The 12,862-nt window shown below is 44.8% G+C and overlaps 1 protein-coding gene across 1 annotated transcript; it reads right to left on the reverse strand.

Annotated features, from left to right (window-relative positions):
- Positions 1-6,037: 6,037 nt before the first annotated feature.
- LOC114707732 (C-C motif chemokine 3) lies at positions 6,038-7,677 on the reverse strand. Its single transcript, XM_028890551.2, has 3 exons — positions 7,463-7,677; positions 6,778-6,889; positions 6,038-6,547 (listed from the first exon to the last, which is right to left on the reverse strand). Exons 1-3 carry the CDS (start codon positions 7,536-7,538, stop codon positions 6,457-6,459), a joined length of 279 nt encoding a protein of 92 aa, XP_028746384.1. The 5' UTR covers positions 7,539-7,677; the 3' UTR covers positions 6,038-6,456.
- Between the last annotated feature and the right edge of the window lie 5,185 nt (positions 7,678-12,862).

Genomic DNA, 12,862 nt, shown 5'->3' on the forward strand with positions numbered 1-12,862 from the left:
AAGAAAGTAGATGGGGTACTATCAGGGAAGAGAAGGTGATAGGGGAATGCATATGTTCAAAATATGTTACACACATAGATGAAAATGTCCCAATGAAGTCCATAGTTTTGTACAATTAATATGCACTCATAAATTTTTGATTAATTTGGCTAAACAAATCATTATTCATTAGGTATCCAGAGTATAGTTTCTTGGCAACCAGCCCATCCTCGAATCTCTGTTCCATAATCTGTCTGTAGATGTAACTGGTATTTTTGTTGTTTCCAGGACTCATAGGAATTCAGTTCTGTGTGTACTTGATTGACACCAGTGCCTGGTAGAGTTGGTGTAGAACTATCAGTGTTTGACTCAGAAGCTGTGAAGACTGAGGAATAGGCAAGGAAGTTTCTGGTTCCACCCTTCTCTTCACCTCCTCTGGCTTGGGAAGCTAAGATTAGGGTCATTCCAATTTCTCAGGACTGTCTCCTCAACCTGTCCTAGACCTTTCCATAGTGACTGGGGTGGTGACAGTCTCATAAGCCGGCCTCTTCTTCCTCTGCCTGAGACAGCTCCTCCCTGACTCCCTGCTGCTCCCAGGCCAGGCTGGAAGTCCCCTCCTGGCCTTTCTCTGCATCCTCAAAGGTCAAGATTCCCTAAGACCACCCACAGCCACCCTGTGGGCCTTTTCAGACTCTCCTACCCTCATTCCCAGTGACTTTTCATTTCCTTCCTCTTCCAGAGATGGGCAGGAAGACCCATTTTTACCTGACCTTGCCTATTACATTCACAACAGTCACCTATGGATTTGTTAGGGGCCAGCTGGGGGATGGTGTGTGGTCACAGAAAACATCACAGATGCTTGAGGGTCTGGGCCAACTCCGAGGGAAGACACAGGCTGAGCCCAAGACAGTTTTCATTGAAACAAATGAATCACTTCTAATTTATTTATTTATTTATTTATTTATTTATTTATTTATTTATTTATTTATTTGCCAATGATAAAATCAGAAGGAAGTTGAGGGAACAACGCAGCTCAAGGATAAGGACTGGGGGGAACTGGAAGGCAATTGGAGATTGCTCTTTAATCATCTGGCCCCTCTTAGTTCTTCCTCTGCTTTACAGTTGGTCACTACCTCCCCCTGCAGGAAATGCCGCTAAGTGAATAATCTGTCTCTTGTTCCAGCTCTATTGAGGAATTCCAGTCTAAGAAGAGACCGACCCTGCAGATCACCCCTGACAGATCTGCAGATGGCCACTGGGAAGCAAGTGTCCCAAATAGGACAAGACCTCAACCTTTCTTCTGAGATATAGAAAATAGAAAGCTAAAGTATTTCAGAAAGAAAACCTCCCATACGTACAGCCTAAGGCATTTTGAAAATCCCCTGTGAACTTGTTTCCCATGGTTACTTTTGCCTAAGTATTTTGGCGATGTGGTCTGACCCGAGCTAGAGACAAGAACCACAGCTGAAGGTAGATTTGCCTGAGGAGGCCCAGGAACGGAGATGCGGGCAAGTGAGGAGAATAGCAAGGGCCTCAGAGTGTGGGCAGAACAAGATGCAGCCTGGGCACTCACTCGCCATGGTCCTTCTTGGGGCCAGCTTGCATCCTACTCTCTTAATAGGGAAACCCTGGGCTATGGGGAGGTAGAAGCTGGGGGGTGATGGAAAGGAAGTGTTTTAGCACAGCTGGGTCCTGTTGACTTATACATGCAAGAGGGGTCTTGGGTAACCACGGGGCTCATAATTTCTACAAGCACAGGTTAGGTGCTCACCCAGCTTGGGCTGTTTACAGGGAAGTGGTTTCCACAGTACGAGGAGGCGAAATGTCAGTGTCATCCCAGAGTCACACTTTGAGGGCTCCTTCTCACTAGAGTTCTGCAATCATAGTTTCCCCTAGAGAGCAGAAAGTTCTGTCTACACTAACCACACAGATTTGAATAAGCAAAGATGTCACAACTCTTGGAGAATACAATATGATTCCACCCCGACCTGGTTAGAGCAGTGCCAGCCAAGTGCTGAGCTGGCAAGCAACGAGAGTACAGCCAGTCTTTCAGCTGGCTGCTCCTTCTAGAGAGACTCCTCAGGAACACTCCCCATTCTCCACCCCCACCCCTGTCTCCCACACAAAGTACACTAACCAAATGGCATTAAGGCCTGTCAGATATGAGAGTTCATGTTCTTAGCCTTTGACCAAGGAAGTCTGCACTTGAGAATTTATTTCCTACCTAGAAAAATCCTACCCTGAGGGAGGGGTCATATGCACACACATGTTTAATTTTCAGTACATTTACATCAATTTAAAACTGGATATACTTTAAATCATCAGCAATATAGAAATGGCTAAGAAAAATTCTGGTGTCTGTGAGGTAGCCTTTATACATGGTATGATGTCATGAGAAATGTCTACATGATGATAAAACACTTGAAAAACTCAAGATGCAAATTGTAGCTCATTTTAAGCATGATTCATCCACCCAGGATCGAGCAATCTGATGAATCTTGCACAATCTCTTTTTGTAGATGTTGTTCCCAGAAAAAAAGGGGGACTAGAAGCTACAGGTAGGTCCCTTCTGTGCGCTCACTACTATAGGACTCCCCTGTGTTCCTCAATATGGGCAGTCTCCACCAGTGATTCATTGTTTGAAGTTCACTCACTTCCCCCATCCTCCACATCTGCCAGTGGAAGTGGGTGGTGCTGGTGACAGCCCAGCTCTGCCCCTCTGTGTGCGTTCCGGAGTGGGTGTGTAGCATCATTTTCTGGTGGTTACCATGACACCATAAAGAGTAGCAATGTCCCTTTAGCCTCAGATTTGGACAATAGTCTTTCATTGGGCAACAGGAAGTACACAACTCAACACCTCCAAGAGCAAAGGCCCCCAATGACTGAACTTTTCTAATCTACAGAACAAAAGAGAAGAAATATATACATCACCTACAAAATGTGAATGCTCTTCATATGCCAACAAAGAAAATAAACAGTAGCCCACACCTCAATCTATTCTATCTCTGTCTCCAAAACAGAGGCCTGTATTTCCTTTGGGAAGACACCCTTCCTTGTATTTCTCCAACTTTAATTGATATGAAGTTATGTAGATATCTGTACCTTGATTAACCTAAGCAAACAGCAAAACCCATCACCAGTAATTGGTTAGGAAGTGAAATTGAAAAGAATCTAAAGTTTTGTTTGGTTTTGTAACACACTCTTCCCTGAGCACAAACCAAAAAAAGGATTCATGTAACTCTGGCAGGTTCTGATTATCTTCCTGGAAACCCATCTAAGGGAGAGGCGATTCCAACAGGCAGCGGCATCCAGGTTGCCAGGGGCCACAGCTCGCTTTGTAGCTGACAGTCAAGGTTCATTAGCTCAGGCCTCTTCAACTTAGGTTGGATTGGCTTCCTCTTTAAAACAGATAACAAGCACCCTGAGAAAGGCAGAGCACTCCACCATATAGAAATATGGTCCTGGCTGAAGTATGGAACGGTCTGAATAGAAAAGGGCCATTAAGTGGTTTTTAAACTCTAGTGTGCGACAGCATGCCCCAGAGGCTCATGAAAACACAGCTTGATGGCCCCACTGCCTAAAGGTTGGGAAAGCCTTGGAGTTTCTGTTTCTAGTTCCTAGGTGATGCTCAGCTGTGAGGCACCACCTTTGGAGAACCATCATTGTTTCAGCAATCTGCTTTGGACTCTTTGGTTCTCTTCAGATGGAAATCACAGAGAGTCAAGGGGAGCCCCTCAGTGTCAGCAAGCCTGCCCACCCCCCCAACCCGGTTAGAACTGGCGTTTACGGCTTTGTCAGTCACCTTTGGTGGCTGTTCTTTCGCAGCCCCCAGCCACCGCAGCTCTTGCTTTCCACGGCCTCTTGGTTTTCTGAGGCCTCTTGGTTTTCTGAGGCCTCTTGGTATTCCGCAGCCTCTTGGTTTTCTGCGGCCTTTCTCCGTTCTCTGCGGTCTCTCACCTCTGAACTTGCGCTGTTGTTTGAAGACACAGCTCAAAGGTACCGCTTCCAGACACACACTGAAGCCCTCTGACTCTCCGCTAGCTGCTGGGGGAGCCTAGAGCAGGTAGCCCTACATTTGTCTGTGCTTTGTGTTGCCAGCTGAACCCACTTTATCAGGGATAAAAGACAAAGACCGCAAGACACCAATATAACCACTTGGATGAGACTTTATTGGGCCTTAACAGCAGGACATTTTAGGGTATCTAAGACTGATCTAAAGTGTGAGGAGGGCTGTTTACAGTTTGACCAGCCATGCAGATGGGTAGCCTCCTGCCTGCTAACCACACACCTTCTGCCTATTGCCTCCAGTCTGTACAATTGTCCCGGGCTCGTCCACTCTAGCTGTCATGAACACGTGCTTCTTCCCTCTGTCCTAAAGACATCTTAAAGATGGATAGAGGCATCCAGAGCATCGATAGACAATGTCTGAAGCTGTTGGGCTGCAAGAGGCAAACTGATATCTTTTTGAGCGATCTCAGAGTATCTGGAATGATGGGGACTGAAACAGAGACACCCACATGATGTCCCTTATGCAGGAGTTTCCACAGTGGCCATGACGGCTGTGCCAGTTTCTGCAGGTAGACTGAAGTCTCCTGCAGTTTGGGCAGCTGGATTGGAGCCTCCCTGGACAGCCATGAGATATTTAAAGAAGCTCAAGCGTTCATGTCAGCTTCCCTGATTAGAACAGAAATGGCTGGTTGACTGACAGCTCCATACTTTGCAGGTAAAGTAAGAGACTTAAGTAATTGCCTCTGTTGCTGGTGGAACTTCAGGATAGCAACAATGTCATTTACAACCCTGCCAACTTGGGGACAAGGAGGCTACAGTAATGGTACCCTGTCCTTTTTTAAAAATACTTTTACTTGTTTGTTGTTTGTTTTGTGTGCATGTGGAGGTAAAATTTGAAGATGTTGGTTCTCTTCTACCACATAGGTCCTGGGGCTAAATTCAGGTCACGAGGCTTGGTGGCAGGTACCTTTACCCACAGACCATCTTGCCAGCCCCAGTCATGGTTCTCTATTGGACCTCTGGCTCTGCTTGGTCTGGGGTAGTTAGTTGCTTGATGGGCGGTTGCTGCAGGTCAATTGTTAAGAGAATAGTCTGTAAGTGAAAGTGGAGTTTGGCAACTCGCTCGTATCATTTATGCTCTGATCTTGGCCAAGTCACTTAAGCTTTCCGAGCCCCGCTTTTCCTTTCTGTCAGGTGGAGATGACTAATCGTGCAGCCTAAGGTGTCCTACTGCTCTGGCGGGTGTTTTAATCTGCTCTCCACCACTGTGACAAAATACCCTAGAAACTCAGCTCAAAGGAAGAAAGGTTTATTTCTGCTTGTGGTTTCTGAAGCTGGCCAGGGTATTGTCAGCCAAATGGTGAGGCCTCATCATGGCAGAAATGTGAAGAAAAGCAACCAAGAAAGAGGTCTTGCTTCTGTCACAGAAGTCACACCCAACTCCCTAAACCTGGTAAAGTCTGACTTCAATACAGTTCAGGAGGTCAGAGCCCTCATGAACCAGTCACCCCTGAACACCGCTGTACTGGGAACCAATCCTTTGGTATATAAGCTTTAGGGGGAGGGATGTGTGGCCTGGTGGTGCCTTTAATCTCAGCACTCAGGAGGCAAAGGCATGCCTCCTGAGTTTCAGGCCAGACAGGGCTACAGAGTGAGACTCTGTCTCAAAACAAAAACAAAAGGCAAGATTAAATTGACAATGTATAAAAAAGCACGGAGTTTTGAGTAATCCTCAAAACTGTTCTTAAGAAAGCTTGATTTAATGGTATGCATAACTAATACTCCCTTTGATGATATTTATTTAAAGATGGACTTTTTCTAGAGTAGGTTCATTATGAGTTGATTCACAAAATAGTCACCATTTCAGTGTTCCAGAACATACGTCCAGTACAAAGTGAATGCTTCCATGGAAGCCCACCCATCTTCACCTTTCCCAACCTTGCCAACACCCCCAACCTCTATCTCACATCTTTTTATTATTTACTGTTATTCCCCTTCGCCAGTAATTTCTTTCCAGAAAAAGAAAAAATAAAATAAAACTCAATGCCAGTCACTTTTAAAGGAGCGTATTTATTATTTCTCTGGTATAGACAAAGCATCCATTGTTTATTTGTCAGCTTGTGACCTTGTCACCATGCCTAGCTAGACAGAATAGGCTGATGACAGCCACTTTGCTGTCACAAAACACAGTCCGAGCAAAGGGGGGTGGGGTGGGGAATGGGTGTTGGGAAGTGCCCTATCAGAACAAAGAGTCACACACACAAGTGTGACAATAAAATAAATTACAAAATTAAATAGTATTAAATTAAATTAAAATTCAAGTTAAGAGTCCCTGAGTGTGGCTACTTGGCAGCAAACAGCTTGCAGGAGATGGAGCTGTGGAGGCGACAGGGATGTTCCTGAGGCTTAGGTCCCGGCTCCCCACAAGGCCCATGGAGGTTTCTGGGTTCCTCACTGTCTCCACGTCTCTCAGGCATTCAGCTCCAAGTCAGTGATGTATTCTTGGACCCAGGTTTCATTGGGGTTAGCGCAGACCTGCCGGTTTCTCTTGGTTAGGAAACTGTGGAGAGAGATGAGGGTCAAGAACTGGAACATCCTATGGGAGAGTCTGACGTCCTTCTCCATCCCACTTGTCCTCACAGTGACGCTCTGGACAGCCTTTCTCACTGGCCCCCTTTAGAGGATCCTGGGCTTCCCTTTGTATTTTTTTTTCTCCCTGTGGCTGAGAAACCCTCCCTCACCCTGTTCCACACCCCACCATATCAGAGAAGGCAGGAGAACAGAACTTACATGACACCTGGCTTAGAGCAATGGCTGCTGGTCTCAAAATAGTCAGCGACAAATTTGCGGGGAATCTGCCGGCCATAGGAGAAGCAGCAGGAGACGGGGGTGTTAACACCATCTGCAGTGGAGAAGGCCAGAATGAGTTCAAGTCCTCATCGAGCAGGAAAAGTCAGCCAACACAACTTCTTGACAGGGTGAGGAAGGCTAGGGCCCTGACAGCATTTGGAACCAGAAATCCCTGTGTCTTCTGTCTCTCTGTCTCTGTCTCTGTCTCTGTCTCTCTGTCTCTCTCTCTCTCTCTCTTCACTGTGGCTTTCTCTTTCTCTGTGGGTTACCCCATGTCCCTTCCACAGCTTTCTCTGATACAAGAATTTAGCAAAAAGGACACCTGGGGCATGGCTTAAGGCATCCCGAGACAGAGCTCCTTAGGCATCCTAGGGCTGGCTGGTAAGCGCATGCTACCAACTGCTCTCACTCACTGTGACTCCAAGTCCTGGGTACCTACAAAAGGTTAGACATCTCCTCCCCACAGAGAGGAACATAAAAATCTTAAAGAGAAAGGTCAATTTATTTTTCTCTTGTAGACTCTGAAGCCACAGGAAAAAAAAACTGCTGTGGTCTGCCCAAGACCAGAGAGTGGGGGACACCCGCTGTAGTGGTGTGGACACCTGCTGTAGTGGCGTGGACTCACATGGTGCTGAGAAGACTTCACTCCAGAGAGCCATGGTGCAGAGGAGGACAGCAAGGGCAGCCGTAGGGACCTTCATGATGCAGAGCAGGTGATGGAGTGTGGGCTCGTCGGCAGAGACTGGTCCTCACTGCCACTTGTGTTCTTCTGGTGTCTGAAGCCATGTACCCCTTCTCTTTATAGTTAGCCCTGGCAGATGGGGAAATGGAATCCGGGGATGTGGAGGGAAAATTTTAAACACAGCAATGGTGTCATGTTGAATATTGCACAACCCAGGGTCCCCAGTGACCACAGGGGCTCAGGATATCCAAGAATAGCATCACTGAGATATGGCCTCAGCTCTCAACTCGTGACCTATTCTTACTTCTTGTGAGGAAATAGTTTCTCTTATGAACAGGAGGAGCTTAGGACACTGTCAACCCAGGGCCATTCTTAGCTGATGCCTTCTCATAAAAACCACTTTGTGAATGAGCGCTCCAGCCCGGTTCCTTACCATAGAACGGAAACTCTGTCATTTCTCAGCTTCTCTAACCACACGGATGGAATAGCTGTAGATGGTGGCACAGCAGCCCCCCCCCCCCCCCCCTCCCCCCCCCGTGAGGGATGGAGTTAAAGCATCCCCAGCTAGAGCGATGGGGACCATGAGGCCACATTTCAGATATTTGTCCAATCATCAGTCACAGAGTGACTAGGCCACTGGGTTAAACAGTAGTTGTGGGTCATAATGATACTTCAGGTGTGGGTGTCAATATGTGAGGAGCCTAAAAATATTTATGCCCATTAATCTAGAAAAAGCCTTTCTAGGAAAGGTGTGGAAACAACCCAAATATGAAGGCATCTTTAAACACAGAGACAGCTGGCCAGGTGTCATTATAACTCTGAACTAAGGAGACTGAACTTTCACTATGAAAGATTTATAAATCAAATTATAGTGTGTACATTGGATTGCTTATTCATGGAGCTCTTAAAATGAATAAAATGACATAAATACAGTCATAACATCTGTGCTAAAAATATCAAGAAAAATTGTACAACTTTTACAAAGTGAAGAATTCTACAAATATCTAGAAATATACACAGATTTCCATGTCAAACCCATGCATTATACATAAGTAATACGGAAATAAAAATCATTAGAAATAAAAGCTTTAAAGAATTAATAATACTTTGTGTGATGGGCCTGTGGGTGATTAATTTTCTTATGTTTTGAGATTTTCTTATTTTATTTAGTGAGATTATTACCTTCCAGGTTAGTTATATACTAATGAACTCATTTAAAGCATTTTTTAAGAGTTTAAAGCATTTTTCAATATCACCAGTTTAAAAGTAAGCTGTTATCAAATGTTTTAATTTTAAATGCTTTTAATTTCAGTTTTTTGGAGGCAAGGTCTCACTAGGTAGTCAAAATTATGATCCTCTGCCTCAGGCTCAAGAGTGCTAGGATGGCAGGCATGTGGCACCATGCCTGAAAGCAAGTGTGTGTGTGTGTGTGTGTGTGTGTGTGTGTGTGTGTGTGTGTGTGTGTGTGGTCTGCCTGTGTGTGAGTGTATGTGTATGCACATGCATGTGGGAGCCCAAGATTAATGTCAGGAATTATAACACCATCAGTCTTCCATATTATTCCTTGAGGCAGGGTCTCTTAATCAAATCCAGAGCTCACTAACATGGCTGGTCTTGCTAACCAGCTTGCTCTGGGGATCCCCATCTCTGCCTTCTGGGACTAGAATTATCAGGCAGGCTGTGGTGATGCAATATCATAAAAATGCCTCTCATCCAAAAAAAAAAAAAAAAAAAAAAAGAAAAAGAAAAAGAAAAAGCTGGGCGGTGGTGGCGCACGCCTTTAATCCCAGCACTTGGGAGGCAGAGCCAGGTGGATCTCTGCGAGTTCAAGGCTAGCCTGGGTTACCAAGTGAGTTCCAGGAAATGTGCAAAGCTACACAGAGAAACCCTATCTCGAAAAAACAACAACAAAAAAAGCCTCATACATTCCCAGAGACTAGAACTTTTACTGGAGCTCACACCCAGAGTTAATAATGTACCTCGAGATCACTTAACACTTCAGACTGCTGTCTTACTGTGTACTCAACCTGCTTGTTTAACCTGCCTTTAAGAGAACAATGTTATTTGCCTTGGATTTCCCATGGAATCAACATTTACAACCTAATAGGATGCACGGCTTTAATATTAAATTATGTACTCTTTCATGTCCCCGATCCAGAACAATGCATGTATATCATTTGCTGAAAGCAGCAAATACAGAGGTTGAAAGCAACTTTCTAAAATGAATACCCATCAGGCTGGGCAAAAGTGGCGCACACCTTTAATTCCAGCACTTGGGAAGCAGAGGCAGGCGGATCTCTGTGAGTTTGAGGCCGGCCTGGGCTACAGAGTGAGTTCCAGGAAAGGCACCAAAACTACACAGAGAAACCCTGCCTCGGAAAAAAAAAAAATGGTGGATATTGGTTGATAAACAATGATGTTTGTAGTGCTGCTTGTTGTTCAGGTCAGTTGGGATCAGTTGGAGCCAGTGACTTAATCCTCAAAACACTCTGTTAAGGATTTCTAAAATGTATCTCTTTTCTTCCTCATGTGATGCTTCCTGTGCTATTCAATAAACACAGAGCAAAGCCCATGTTAGGGACAGTCATACAAATGACACAGACACACAACAGAGGCACACAGACCTAGACAGACACACCTGGACAGACAGACACAGTCACACACAGATACAGACATGGGGGCAGACTCACAAGACAACCTTCAGCCAGGCACAGATTCAGGCTCCTGTAACAGACAGACAGAGGATAGAAGACATGGAGAGCATGAAGTAGAGAATTCAAGTCTGGATTCACTCTTGGTTAAAAGGACTCCAAGGAGAAGGGCTTTTATTTCTTTCCTTAATTCAATACCAATGCCTTATTGGTGACACGGAGCTAATTACTAATGTGTTTAATCCACCGCAGCAGGCCACCATGCTCACAGACATTTACGTGGGTACTGGGGATCCGGATTCTGGTCATACTTTAACCACTGAACTATCTCTCTAGCCCTTGGAAGAAGTTTTTGGTAGATATACTAAAGTTTTTATCCAGCTGCAGTCCTGATACTTTATTGTGACAAATTATTGAGGTGTTTTTTTTTTTTTTTTTTTTTTTTTTTTTTTTTTTTTTTTAGTGGCCTTTATCTTCAGATCCCACAATCTAGCTGGGACAGAGGAAGTAGGTGAACAGGGACCACAGCACTGAGCAGGAAGTGCTAATGTGCGACCTTCTGCAGAGGGATGCAGGGGGTCTTCATAGAAGGGCTGCAACTTTGATAGGTTTTAAAAACACACAGGTAAAGAAACTTCTCTTTTCAACAAAGACCATTATAGAAAAATTACACCTCATCAAAATGCAGAACTGTAGAGTCACACGGCTCCTGTACTCAGGGATTATTACAGCAGAGGGGGCAGAAAAACTGTAAGGGCCAGAGGAACAAGAAGTCTGCAGTGAGATTGTGTCTCCTAGAAATATCAGAGAAGCTACAATGAAGTCCCACCAACATGTCTGCCTGACCATGACCTAAACAGGGACGACACCAACAGACAAGCCATTGGAAGGAGGAAAGTGTAGGAGGCCTCAGCACTAGACAGAGAACTACAGGCAGCTAAGAGGGGGGAGAAAGAGTCTTCCTCAGGGGAGAGCACACCAACTGGTTATCTAATACTAACTGGTCATCCCTGAAAACATGCGTACAAGTAACACATAGACTGAGCAGGTTGTATTTATGTATTTAAACACACACACACACACACACACACACACACGTATGTAAGGACAATTAAAGAAAGAGAGGTCATGAATTTGAGAGAGAGAGAGAGAGAGAGAGAGAGAGAGAGAGAGAGAGAGAGAGCACAAGGGGGTAAGTGGAGTGTGTGGGGGAATAAAAGGAACAGGGAATTTATATAATTATATTATAACATCAAGACATTTAAAAAATCACACAAGATCTGAATGTACACGGAGTGGGAAGGTGTGACTTTGTGGGTTCAGTGGAATGACAGGCCATTTTGGGGGAGCAGGATGGTGAAACTAAATTGAGGTGAGCTGAACCAAGGAGGCTTCAAAATCTCCCCCAGAAGAACTGGAGTTCATAGATTAGATACAAGAAAATGGTGGAGGACTTCAGGCATAAGTGAAACAAGGACACACCTTAGGAACTCTGTCCTTCCCAAGTGTCCATAGAGTTACATTTGTTTTTCATTTTTCATTCTATTGCCGTTATTATCACTATATTGCATGTGTGTTTATGTGTAAGCCATGTGCCATGTGCCGAAGCATGTATGTGGAGGTCAGAGGACAGGATTCATTCATCATCTTCCTCATTTCAGGGAACTCAGACAGTCAAGCAAAGGAGGCAAATGATGTCGCCTGCTAAGAAATCTTGCCAGCCCTCTAAGGCATTTTGAAATGAGGTACATTTCACTACCTGTCCCCTGAAATGAAACACCACCAGAACAAAAATATGATGTGCTGCTTGTAACATCAAAGGCTTCCTAAGACTGAACTTTCCTGATTCTAAGATTTCATAATAGGAATTCTCATATCAGGGACATGAGAGATGCCTCAGAAGTTAAGAGCACTGGATGCCCTTGCAAAGGACCTGAGTTCAGTGTCCAGCACCCACATGACAGCTCACAACGACCTGTAACTGTAGTTACCAGGGATCCAATGCCCTCTTCTGACTTTCTCGGGCATAAGGCAGTCACATGGTGTATATACATACATGCAGGCAAAATGCTCATATGCATACAATAAAAATTAATAAAGTTTAAAAAAGAATTCTCATCTAAGAGGGAATGGAAATAAATTACTAGTGACTAGAGGCTAAATTTCATGGTTTAAAATGTGCTTCACTCCTATGTCCTTAAACATTTCTTATTGTTGCCATATAGCATTTTTTAACTTAATTTTTTGAGAACATTAGTCCTGTTGTTGGGAGCACAGATGTCCTGTGCTCACAGGCAAGCTCTGGGAAACCAGGAATGTTAAACACACAGGGTTATCTCTTCAATGGGAGAGATGTATAACTGTTTTCCACCCAGAAGGCTGGGAATGGAGGTGGTTAATAACTTGGTGATCTGTGCTATCTGTAGGGCCAGGCCATACCAAGGTCCCACAAGCAAGACCAGAGGTAGAATGGCGTAGGTGAGCTTCGATTATTTGTATGGCCAGGGGCTCTCCCAACTCCCCCACAACTACCACTGGAGATACTTAATAGACAGGTGACCTTTGTATAATCTGTATGTCTAAGGGCTCCCCCAAGATCTCACAACCATGACAGGAAGTGGCTAATAGCCCAAATGACCTCTGTACTATTCCTGTGACCAAGACCATACCAGATTCTCCCCTGGGCCCTTAA

The sequence above is a fragment of the Peromyscus leucopus genome, chromosome 8b (assembly GCF_004664715.2).
Source record: "Peromyscus leucopus breed LL Stock chromosome 8b, UCI_PerLeu_2.1, whole genome shotgun sequence".
Taxonomy (NCBI): Eukaryota; Metazoa; Chordata; class Mammalia; order Rodentia; family Cricetidae; genus Peromyscus; species Peromyscus leucopus.

Excerpts from the sequence above, each read along its gene's own strand:
- LOC114707732 (XM_028890551.2), bottom strand. The coding sequence starts at position 7,538 with ATGAAGGTCCCTACGGCTGCCCTTGCTGTCCTCCTCTGCACCATGGCT. Across the intron at positions 6,890-7,462 it reads TGAAGTCTTCTCAGCACCAT|ATGGTGTTAACACCCCCGTC; the intron begins GTGAGTCCACGC and ends TCTCCACTGCAG. Across the intron at positions 6,548-6,777 it reads TGCTCTAAGCCAGGTGTCAT|TTTCCTAACCAAGAGAAACC; the intron begins GTAAGTTCTGTT and ends CTCTCTCCACAG.